At 44.2% G+C, this 12,194-nt stretch overlaps 1 protein-coding gene across 1 annotated transcript; it reads right to left on the bottom strand.

Annotated features, from left to right (window-relative positions):
* Positions 1-5,093: 5,093 nt before the first annotated feature.
* UBFD1 (ubiquitin family domain containing 1) lies at positions 5,094-11,900 on the bottom strand. The gene is made up of 7 exons (XM_059826418.1): positions 11,870-11,900; positions 11,341-11,607; positions 11,039-11,247; positions 9,783-9,848; positions 9,469-9,574; positions 6,883-6,965; positions 5,094-5,612 (listed from the first exon to the last, which is right to left on the bottom strand). Exons 1-7 carry the CDS (start codon positions 11,898-11,900, stop codon positions 5,502-5,504), a joined length of 873 nt encoding a protein of 290 aa, XP_059682401.1. The 3' UTR covers positions 5,094-5,501.
* Positions 11,901-12,194: the final 294 nt, after the last annotated feature.

Raw genomic sequence — 12,194 nt, 5'->3', positions numbered from 1 at the left:
CTTTAGATTCACCTCCAGAGAGAGCTCTTTCCGAAGAGACAAAGTGGGGCTGAAGGGGATGTTCAGCAGGATTCAACCCCCCCCGGCATTAGTGCATCGCCCCTCGCAGTTAGGGCGCAGCCAGATACTAAACGGAACGAGAACTTGCCCCTCTGTACACGTTAGGTGGACTACACATCACGTATTTCGAACTTTATTTCAGCAATAACACTATTGAACTGTCTCAGCCCATTTTTTATTTTTTTTTCGAAATGGGTGGGAGGAGAGAAAGTTTGCAAAGCCGGCAGCAAACACGAGCAGCATCCGTTAAGCGTTAAAAAGCCGAGTCTGCTGTAAGCCCCAATACATCAGGCTTTGCCTGAGCACCTGCTTTTTGGGGGCTGCGACACAGAAGTGGGACTTCTGACATCACAACAAGCTGCCGACATGTATAACTTACATGAGCACACTCAGCACGACAAGCGCATCGCAGCTTAAAACAAGAGTAAACCCTGGTTTTGGACAGGGAGCCAAAGAAGAATCATCCCGCAATTCACAGCCTTTTCATACAACGTGGTATATGGCAGCAGCATATCCAAATCCCCACCCTGGGAAAAAGGCACCAATGGCATCAGATGTGACAGCAAGCACCGGTGCCCAGGGATTTCTGCCTGCATCCGTCTTTCTACACAGAAAACAACTACAAACCACTTGCTAACAGTTGTTCATGCAGGCGGAAGTAGCTTAGTACGTACAGAATGTCCAAACACTCGAACACATAAATACTTAATTATCAAACTTTAATTCATAGGACTAATCTTACAGAATAAAACAATAGGATAACCAGTCAAGGTTACACTTAAAAAATCCAGCAGTGCAAATCTAAGACTAAATATTTGTCATCTCCCCCCCCCCCCCAAAATAGGCAATAGATTATTTAAAAATACCATAATACATGGTACTTACATATTCCATTTAAAATAAATCTGCAGTGGACACAAATATCTAAGACTTTTTTAATATAAAACCAAAGAACGAATTGCTTAGAATATGGATAAGACACAGTGAACTTCCATGAGCCACAGAAGGTGAATCCTTGGCTAGAAGGTCAATTGGCCGTATGTTTCATACAAGGCTACAGCTCTCCTGGTCCCCTCCTCCCTCCCCCAGTGACGAGGACATTAATTAACAAAACAAGGTGCTAACAAGCTAATCCTAACAGGCGGTGAAAGGCTGGAGTACCAAACTGAAAATGAAAACAGTTCCATTGGAAAAATCAAGTTAACAGAGGAAGGAAAAGTAAACAACAGAAGGGAAGTTTGGAAACAAACCTTGGTCCACTGAGTCGGCCCAGCGAGCAACCAGAGCAGGGAGCGCGTGCTGCGCCTGTGCCCGCACAGCTGCGTCAGCAGCGGCTGCAAGGGAACCCTGCGACTGGGGAGCGCACGGAACAGACCACCGCAGTATGGCACCATGACAGCGTCGTTGCCAGTGAACTGCTTCTCTTTGGCCCTTAACATATGAAGCAGCAACGGATACAAACTGCGTCAAGTACAAAATTTAGCAGGTTGTGTGCGAGTGTTACCAGTTACAAGAAACTGTTAACACGCAGCATCTCATCTAGTTCTTTGAATTCAGATCACTTTTTTCCTCTTTCAACATCATAGCACCCTTATTTTAGTTACACACTTCTCAAACAGTGTCATTAATGGAAATTAATTATTTACTTTAAACTTGATATGAAAAACTTGCAAGTAATACAAGATTTTCATGCAAGATACAGTCTCAGTTCAAACCCAAACAAGGTTTAGTGATACACTTTGCATTCGTAATGCAATACTAATTCAGGAACTGTTTACGCTTGGGAGGCACAAACAGAGAAGGAAGGAATACTCAACTCAGGACAAGGAGAGAAGAAACAACCCACAGTGCTGGGCACGGAGGAGGGAAAGGGACGGCTCACAGGTGAGCTGCAAGACTCAGCGCCGTCAAAGCGCCTATGGAGAGCTCAGGGGCTGCAGCAGAACTCTTCCCGACAGGGCGGCGGCGAGGAGGGGGACGCTGCCCGGGCATTGGGAGCAGCCGCCAGCGCAGCATGGGAAACACCGGCTTTGTTCTGTGGAAACCCATGTTTGCATTACGGATGCTTTAATCCCCAATTAGTAAACCCAGCAAAGCACTCAATACAACTCCATAAGGAATTGTACCCCAAAATGCTCACGGGGAATTACACATATATACAACAGGGAATCGATCTCCGTTGAAAGTAAATCATTGAATTGTAACTTAACTGAAATAAACTTTTGTGCAAGAATCACCAGATATTACCATCAATATGGAAGGTTACACGTTGGATCTCAAAACAATCTTTATCAGCCAACTCAAAATACTGATAACATTTGCACTTTACTCACAATGCTTGTGCCTTACTGAGGACCAATCGCCAAATTCGTCCGCAGGACCAGTTGTTACGCTGAATCTGCCCTGGAGACGATCACAGATATCGGAGTAAAATCCGAAGTCAAGAGAGAGGCTAGCGAACAGCTCCCCAGTTAGGCAAGCTGTGACACTGTCCAGCTAAAGAGACGGTGTTTTCTTAGATGTTAATGATCATTAGTTGATGTCAATAATTGCCTTGGAAGAATCGGTATATACCAGAAGATACAAAGCTCCACATCATTCCGAAAGAGAAAGGATCTTAAAAAAAAGTGGTGCTGCTAAGTTCAGCTGGAATATTCATTTCAAAGAACTCCCAAGAAACCTACTATATTAAGCCAACAAACACCAATTAAAGCATTTTATGTAAGTATCACTTTCCTGTATTTTAATTCAAACTTTGCACACAGAACAAAAAAGTGAAACAATTTCATTTTTCAAATCAAATCCAACTTGAAAAGAAGCACCTAAATAGCATCACCTTTTCTTAGTTCATAGTATTTTCTTCTCCGTGTTTAAAACTGCTTTGTAACGCATGGTTTTTATATTCGGTTTCTTTTGCGAGGATTGATTGTACCTGGCACAGGATGCAGAGTAATCGTGCCCTCGGGAGAAGGAGCAGACAGGAATGTTCAGCGCTGCCCTGTACCCCACGCCCAAGGTGCCCTGCTTGCCTCGGCAGCAGTAGATGGGGTATCTGCCCCCCTCAGCACCAGCAGCAGAGCGTACTCACCCGGGTCACTGCATCGAGCACAGAAGCCTCAGGAACTCTGGGGAGGAGCTGGAACTAAGACACGAGTCCTCTCAAGGAGCAAGCAAGCGGAAGAATAGGAAAGGAAAATGGAATATGAACGGATGCACAGAGAGGTCCAAGCAAGTCAGGTAGCAAGCGGGAGCTGGTACCCACAGAACCAACAAGATGGGGTCACCTTTGCACTCACTAAGTGACAGAAAAAGCTCCTGCCACCAATTTTCTTTATATTGCAGCACGTACGCTTTTCACCAGGTACCGAATTTTAAGTTTAACCCCTAACACCAGGACTGGCAATTAGGAAATAAGAAGTGTGGTAGCTGCGTTTAAGTTGTAAAGTTATCTCCAATGAACCAACTCCACTACCTGCACTCGCTCGCTCAGAGCGTTGGAAAGGGGCTGTTCCAGGGAGCTGACACTGCACTGCCGCAGGAAGAGCTCCTGTCTCAATGCATTTATGTCAAGACACACTGCTGGTGGCTTGTACACAAAAAGGAAATATCTTAAGCTACAAGAGTAACAAGAACATCACTAGTTTACATGTAGGATATGAAACACCTTTAAAATTCATATTGCATGAATGTTCTAACTGAAAATACAAAACAAAAGCTGCTTATGTTGCTATCAAGAGTCTACAGGTAAATACGTAATCTTAACACATACCATGAAGTGAACACTTTTCCCAGTCTCTCAAATAAAATAAAAATAAAATAAATACTCATTTGGGAATTTGCACCTGCTGAGTTTCACCTGGGCTGTTTCAAGGAGAGTGAAAAATGGACATGGAATATATCAAGATCAGCTATTCAGCTACAAGGCTACTTCTCCAGGAGTTTCACAAAATGTTGAGCTACTTGCATTGCGCAGTATCAAGCCTCCAGTGTTAAAAAAAAACAAACAGTGATCTGTTAGATGCAGGTTTAACACAGAGCAAGATTGATTCAGTCTGACTGCACAAAACAATCTGTTAAGGGTGTGCACCTTTTCAGGACTGAAAGGTCCATTCAGAAAACCTGAGATAAATGGCACGTGAATTGCTGAGATGACACGCAGAACGTCACAAACCAAAGGCAAGGAGCATTATTTCAGACAGGACGAGATGCAAGAACTTCCTGTAAACTTGAGCAAGAGAAAAGCTGAAAGGTGATTTAAATTTCAAAAGATCAGTTGCTGGACAGATATTCTAAATTTGGTAAGATTCACTGAATAAGATCACCGTACATTTTCAAATCCTGGTCACAAGAGACTACTGCAGTTACTCAGGATCCAAAACAGCATCCGAGCTTCTCTCTTCCCCGTGCCGCCCATCCCCAAACAAGGCAGGAAGGTCTCTTTGGTTCAATCCCTTTGTGAGATCTGCATCACTGCTTCACCCCGCTCACGCCAGGCAGCATGATGCAGCGCGCTCTACGGCTTTTTTTTCAGTCAAACAGGTAAGTGTCATCGCAACAGCTGCAAAATGATTCTGGACTGCAACATGCATGATCAAGAAAATGCTCTGAAAAATGTAGCACCCCCGGGGCAGGAGGCAGAACAGGAGCAGAGAGGTATGCAGGTGGGAGGGGAAACACTAACATGGCATGAAAGGGGACAGTAAGCAGCACTGGGTCATTGCGATTACAAAACATCCACAGCAGTATTCGTCTGCTCCAAACATGCCACACAGAGAACCAACCCAGGGCTTCCAGTATTGGGGGGGGGGGGGAAGAAAAAAGGAGAGAGAAAAAAACCAAACTGCAAAAGCACCCACAAGGGCATCTCTGGGTTAAAAAAAAATTTAAAAATTAGAGTTTTGCTACCAAAGAGTTAAACCTGAAATAAAAGGGCCAGCAGAATATGGCTTCCTAAACATCAATTTTGCATACTGTTTAAAGTTTATTTTTAAAAAACTGTTTCTGAAATTCTCAGTCGCAACCAAGTAACTAAATTAAGTCTAACGCTTGTAACTGAAAGATTATGAAAATATTTTTGTTCAAACCATGTAAAAAATCCTCAGTAATACATTGTAATATTTTCTTTTTAAAACTAAATTGGAAGATCAACTCTCAGCAGATTTAAGTGTATTACACACAATATTTTGTGAATTAAGATTTATTGATTTCCATTGTATTTGCTTTAAATATGGTTGAAGCTGACTGCAGAAAAGGGATGGTGAAATTTTTAAGTTAAAAGTAAACTAATGGTGAAAGAACATCACCTCTGGCTTCCATCAATGCCTCGTTTATCATATTTTATTAATAAGTTCCAGGACTATCACATCCAGGGATGTTGGAGGCCTCTCCCAGCAGTGTCCTTAGCTTTGTGTCATTTTCCTGTGCCAGAGGTGAGCGTGCTTTCAAAAATACTGCCACTTTCCCAGCACCGTGTCTTTGATTGCATCAACATATTGAGTTGGTACCCAATAGACCCAGTAGTAAGATGCTTCTGTTGGGCCCAGCTGAAATGCCTGCAAAGTTAAAAATGACAACATTTACAAATGGGAAACAGAACAGCTTATACCAGTGGACAGATACAGCTTATCCACTACAAATTCAAAGTCATCTGTTGTACCTACTGCCTCCTTCAAACACCTGGTGCACACTACAGTTATTTGGAAAGCAATTAAAAAAACACTCCTCGGAGAAACGAGAACTGCAAAGCACCAATTAAAATGATGAGCTCTTTCCTTTTACGGTATCATAGCAGCAACGAAAACTCCTGGCCAGTTTCAAGAACATGAGGAAATTATTCTGCAAGACAGAATCTGAAGCATAACTCAAAAGTATCTAAAGAAACGAGCAGCATGCACAGCGTTGAGAAGCCAAACAGGAACTAAACAAGACAATGACCACATTTTCATAGTCATATAACTTCACAGTATTTTATATTTAGGCATAATGTCCTATTCTTGACTTACGTCAGTATAAATAGGAGAGGAGCACCATAGCATGCCAATAACCTCTATCCTTGCTTTAGGATAAGAGTTTATTGTAGCATATTCTGAAGAGGACATTTTCTTACATGGGTGATCAAAAATCAAGTATTTGGACAAAGACTAGATCAGTGCAGACAATAATTTTAAGGTATAACATTTCTCCTTTCTTCCCCTAAAGAAGGAAACAGATTTACAAGGAACTTACTTCAACATTAAAAGTTAGTTACTGTACTTTGGAAACCAAGACCTCAAAAAACCCCATAGATTACAAGAAACAGCCAAAAATTCAGTAGCATTAGCACTGCTCTCTTCTTAAATGCCTTACTTTTCTAGACCAAACACCAGTTTTTCAGAAAATTACATAGGGGAAAAAAAATACTACAGCATCAAATCACTATTTTTTTTTAACCTCCAGCAAGGCCTCTTGTTTATACAAATACAACAGAAACTAGAAATTAAACTAGATATAGGAAAATATCACTAACATTAAGAAATCATGAGCTATATTGCGAGTATTTTTACTGTTTTAACACTGTCACAAGACAGAAGATATGAAATAATGCTTAAGCACTTAATGTTCATGTGAAATCAGCCCAGATTTCCACAAAGCAGCAGATACTCAATACGCCACCCAAAATATTTACACTGTGACAGCAGACCGTGTCCACATTCCCACCTTCCACAACACATGAGACTGGTATTACTACCCATCTCCAACTTGCTCCATTTTAAAAGCCTAACTTCTGTGTATTTGCAGGAAGTAATTAGACTGGATATTATTAAAAGTAGAGACATTACTCACCATCATGTGATAATCCTCATGTCCTTCAATAGGTTCACTCACCACATTTTTAATGGACCCCATGGGTAACTTTTCTGTTCTCTCTACATTAAAATTGATCAAAGTATTATTTCTGATATATGAGGAAGTAGTATTTCACATTAATTTCAAATACCACCTCCATTATTTCCAAAAGCTCCTCATGTCAGCAGTCTCCTCTCTGGGTGAACTTTGGATACCTGCTGCTGAGAAGCCCGTCTTCCACATTACCACATAGCCCACAGCTGGCACGCTAGTAATTTAAAGGACCCGAAACTGGATCACACAGTTCCTCACGTTTTATGTCTCTGGATCTCATTAAGTACTTCAGTGTACCTGATTCGGGCCTAAATTGAGTGACAGGAAAGCCCCGGCTTTATTTAGCGTTTCCCCATAAGGAACTCCACTCGGACCAGCAGGATTACTCGCCATAGTGAAAGCTGGCCCAGGTCTAAGAATATTCAGGACTGACTACCAAGGATTATACCAAGCTCTGCAGAAATTACAAGGCTGAAAGCTGAATAAAGATAGGCTAACTCTTTGAAAGCCTAGTCCTGGTTTTACCCTGAGGCAGTGTTCAACTGTTACTATAAAAGCATGCGGAAGGAAATATTAATGAGTAAATAGGGAAAGAAACAAAAAGACAAACTGAAAAAAAAAAAAAAGATGACTACAATTACATGACAGAGTAACGTCAGCCAGCCAGAGGTAACAAACAAGAATGACAAAGTATATGGTTCATGGCAGACTTTTTCTGTCTCAGTTCTGTCCTCACTTCTTTCTGAAGACTTAACTCCAAGATCCTTCCCTTCAGTTCCGGCTTCAGTGTCAGCCTAAAATTACCTTCTTGGATATAAGACAGAAAGCCATAAACACTCTACAAATGAGAAACTGAACTATGAGCTCCTTAGATCAAAAAAAAAAAAAAAAAGCACCTACCTAAAAAAGGCACAAAGGGAGATAAACTTCGTGATGTAAAGACAAATATTCTCTCCCTCAGCACTGTAACTAAGCTGACTCCGAACTACCCAACTCAGACTCGTGACATTCATTCAGTGAGTAAAATCTTACTTTGCACTCGTTTAGCATCCCGCAAATCAATTACTCTTCACAGTATCTCAGCAATAGACAAATCCATGTTATCAATGCCTCTACGAAAATGACACAGAGCAACTGAAAAACATCTGCCTGTTCCAAACCTTAGACTACAGGAATGTACAAAGTGACCTGTGAAGCGCAAGCAGGCTGTGTGGGGGAAGGATCAGTTTCAACCTTCCAGAACTAGCAAGTGAAAAATTGTGTTAAAACCCAGTTGGTTTTATTCTAGCCCTTACGTGCTGGTGTCTGCCACGAATTTCCCAGAGCAGGAAGGAGGTTTTCCCAACAACAGCCAGCAATTACAACCATTCCCTAGAGGAAGCAAGCTGCTGCTAATTTTGGGAAGTAGGGGAACAGGTTACATGAAAGACAGATGACTACAAGAAGAATCAAATTTCACAGCTTAAGAAACACTAATCTAGAACTTCAGAAATACTAAACTTGAAACTCGTCTAGAAGTTGAAGGAAGAGGATTAATTACCTAAATACTAAGCATGTACACATTATCAGTAACAAAAAGATCTGCATGCCCAACCTACAGAGGAAAAAAAAAAAACCAACCCAGTGACTCGCTCCATCACTTAGCCCAGGAGAAAAATCACTGCAACTGGTACCAATAGAGGTTTTAAAGCCAGAGAAATCTTCACAGTCAAGTCTGTCCTACAAAGAAAAGGTCAAAAACTTCCGAGATTTCTGCTTAGTTTGGAAATAAGGTAGCAGCTGGAGGTGCCATCCAAAGCCAATACTACCATCCAATTAGGTTACTTTACTGGACAGCGAGCAAGCATTTCTATTCCTCTTGCTCATCACTATAATATTGCCCTATCCCGCTCAAACTAAAGGAGCACAGCTTCCTTTGGAGGCAGGGGGTTATCTGAGACGTCCTCAGCAATGCACATTATCACCACAGCACTTTCAGCTCCTCCTGGCACCACTCAAGATGGTAAACTGATTCCTCTGCACAGCAACACATGCCACAGTTTCTGCAGTTGTGCATCACTGAAACAAGACACCCAACTAATTTTGGTTGGAAGGACAGATAATGACAGAGACGCCAGCACTCCTTGTTTTAATCCCGGTCCTAAGATTCCCGTTCGAGTCTTAGCCGAGTCATTGAGCCTCTATGCGATGTTGGCATCAACCCAATGTTTATGAAGTGCTTTTGAGATATGCTAGAAATGCCAAATATTGTAATTTACACTTGGACCTATGAATAGCAGATTGGAACATTAGTCTACTGGCACAACTGAACTCAAGTTTTTCAGGAACAGAAGTAAAATATTAAGTAATAGTCAATGATCTGGAAGAATGACATTTGAGAAGAGGAAGCAAGATTTAGCTTTGAAGTATTGCAATACCAACATTATTCCCTAAACACAATTTAGTCACAGCAGAAGCTATTTCTAGGTCACACAATCCACTCACAGCCCAATTATCAATTATTCATCCCAGAGTTTTAGAGTTGCTCACCTTTTGTACCAATCCATAGCTGGTCTTGCTCAAGTTTAAAGGTCAATCTTACTTTCCCCCCTGACTTGTTGTACATGCCAGATAATGGCACTGTTGGCAGGCGCTCCTACAAAAAGGCAACATAGTAAGTCACAGTGGAGGACTTTAATAGGAAAAGCTATATTCTCTTAACTTTTTACGCATAAGGACAGTCCATCTTTCCAGTTTTCTGCTAAGGTAACAAACAACGATTGAACCAGCAAAGAAAGGTCTCAAACCACAAAAAAGTCTCTCTCTTCTGATTATGACAATGTCTCAAGTACTTATTTACTTACCTGAACACCTTTAACAGAAGGCATCACATCATCAGGTTTTCCTTTATCCAATACTTTTCTGTGTTGCTGCAGTATAAACACAGAAATTAGAATTTACAGAAACGCAACAGAGCTTTTCAATTTACTTCCAGCGGCACCCTTGACCATATCCCAGTAGCACTAAGAGACAGTTAAGGACTATTCACAGTCATTTGTCACACAGGAAATGGTTAATTTTCAAAGTTAACCGAGCACTTTCCATGACAGTCTAAAGACATTATATAAAGGAATAAAACCCCAATATAACGCAAAAGGTAACATCCCTTCTAGAATATACAGAAATATGTATCTACAAAAAAAAATGAAAGAACCCCGAGTCCCACTTTAATATCATACATGCTGAATCACATTGTTGGCATTTGGCAAGACAGTTTTAACAGTCAAGTGTTACATCCAGTGAATGGCAGAAAACCCTCCACATTTGACAGTGCAACATACCGCAAGACAACAACAAACCAGAACAGATTAGAGCAGTAGTAACTAAGAAAACCATGCTCACAGCTTGTAAGTTGCTGAGTACCTTTAAACAATGATGGAACTTACAGTGAACGTGAACTATGATAAATTATAGAAAAACAAAAGCATGTTTCATAAAGGTTGCAGTTCAATGATGGACTATTTAATTTTTAATCAAGTTTATTTTGAGGAAGGTATGGGGCCGGTAATACCTTGAGCTGAAAATCCTTTATCAGCCCCACAACACTGCAGCACCACCACCAAATCAAGCCTCACTGCACTGCACTCCCTATCCGGAGGCAGCACTTCAGTAAGTGAGAGGAGCATTCAGCATCCATGTTCCCTTCAGCGCTGGGACAGCTGAAGGAACTGCTCTCTTGGTCTTCATTTTAAAGGCAGTTTTTGGAGATCAAACTCTTTTATGCCAATAAAAATTAGTCAGTTTTTAGACAGAATTAATCTAGACTGTGTTTGAGCTAACAACCATGAAATATTTCTGTTATTTACCCTTTCTTGTCTGAAATGCTAGGCTGTATCTTGCAAGCGGAGTCTTGCAAAGCCCAGCCTCTGCTAGGCTAAACGTTTTTCTGCTGCTAGAACTCCTCTGCACAGAGCCCTCCTTCTATCGCTTAGCTGTGGGAAAAGAAACCCCAGCCTGCTTTGAGGAGGAACAGGACCCAAAGGTGACTGCAGAGTATTACAAGAGAACAGTGTAAATCCTACAGCTCCCCCATGCCAGGAATTATTGAGACATTAATAACCTTTTGTCTGCAAAGCGGCTCCTTTTTATTTTCTTCAGCTTTGACCTCCTGTTGAGCAGCTTCTTTGGGTGTATTTACTGCTAAAACATCATTGATAGTAGAGCCAACAACCATTATTTTCGCTCCATTTGTTACTTTGATTTCCCGCAACGTTTTCTCCTCTGGTAGAAGTCCCTTGAACATAACTTTCTGCATAGCAGGCGGAAGGCCTAAGAGGCAAGAACAACGGTTACGAGACCGCCCGACAGCGGCGAGAGGAGGCGCGGGCTAAGGCGGGAGAGGCGGCAGCAGCCCCGACAGACCTGTGAGCGAGTGGATCTTCTGCTTCAGCTCGGCCCCCGTGCTGTCCAGGCAAAACTTCACGTCGTACTTGTTCTTGTTCCAGATAACCTTCAGCTCCACCAGCTCCTTCCCGCTCTCCGCGTCGCCGCCGTTGCTGACAGACGCCTGCGGGGGATCCCGGCGCTCCTCGCCCTCCGGAGACCTCCCCGCCGCCGGCGAGCCGCCCTCTCCGCCGCAGCCCAGCGGCAGCTCCTGCGCCTCCGCCTCCATGCCCGGCTCCTCGGCGCCTGGAGGCGAGCGGACAGGAAGAGTCCGGCAAGCGGGAAGCTGCCCCGGCCCACCCGGCCCGGCCCGACCGCGCTCCAGCCCGAAGCGCCGCCCGGCGCCGCGCCGCCGCCGCCCCCAGACTGCCCGGGGCCGACTGCCCGGGGCCGGCTCCCCGCGCCGGCGCCTCCCCGCCTTCCCTCCCCTCCCCTCCCCGCCCCGCCCCACCCTGCGCTGCCGCCCGCCGCCGCGCCGCGCCCCGCCGCCGGGACCGCGGGCTCCTACCATCGGCGGCGGCAGAGGCGGCGGCGGCCATGATGATTGTGTACAATCTGCCGCGGGGCACGCCGGGAAACGCCCGCCGCTGCCTGCTGGGCCGCGCCGGCTCCCGTAGCCCGCCCCCTCCCAGCCCGGTGGGCGGGGCGGGCCCCGCAGGCCGCGCCCCCGCAGCCCCGGCCGCGCCGCCCGGGGACGCGGGCAGGGGCGTCCCAGCCCTCCACCCAGCCCCTCCGGGCCCCGAGGCCCTGCGCTGCCGGGGGCCGCGGCGGCGGCCCTGGGCCCCGCGCTGCCGGCGCCGCACGGCAGCAGGAGGAGTGTGGCGGCGCCTTTA

The sequence above is a fragment of the Gavia stellata genome, chromosome 18, assembly GCF_030936135.1.
Source record: "Gavia stellata isolate bGavSte3 chromosome 18, bGavSte3.hap2, whole genome shotgun sequence".
Lineage (NCBI taxonomy): Eukaryota > Metazoa > Chordata > Aves > Gaviiformes > Gaviidae > Gavia > Gavia stellata.
The sequence above is the reverse complement of the archived record's forward strand: the minus strand, read 5'-3'. Positions and strand labels throughout refer to the sequence as shown.

Bases quoted from the DNA above. Each gene is read 5' to 3' on its own strand.
- UBFD1 (XM_059826418.1), bottom strand. From the start codon at position 11,900: ATGGCCGCCGCCGCCTCTGCCGCCGCCGATG. The intron at 11,248-11,340 runs GTCTGTCGGGGC...CTTGCCTCTTAG, and splicing joins GAAGATCCACTCGCTCACAG to GCCTTCCGCCTGCTATGCAG. The intron at 9,849-11,038 runs GTTATTAATGTC...TTTATACTGCAG, and splicing joins AGCCGCTTTGCAGACAAAAG to CAACACAGAAAAGTATTGGA.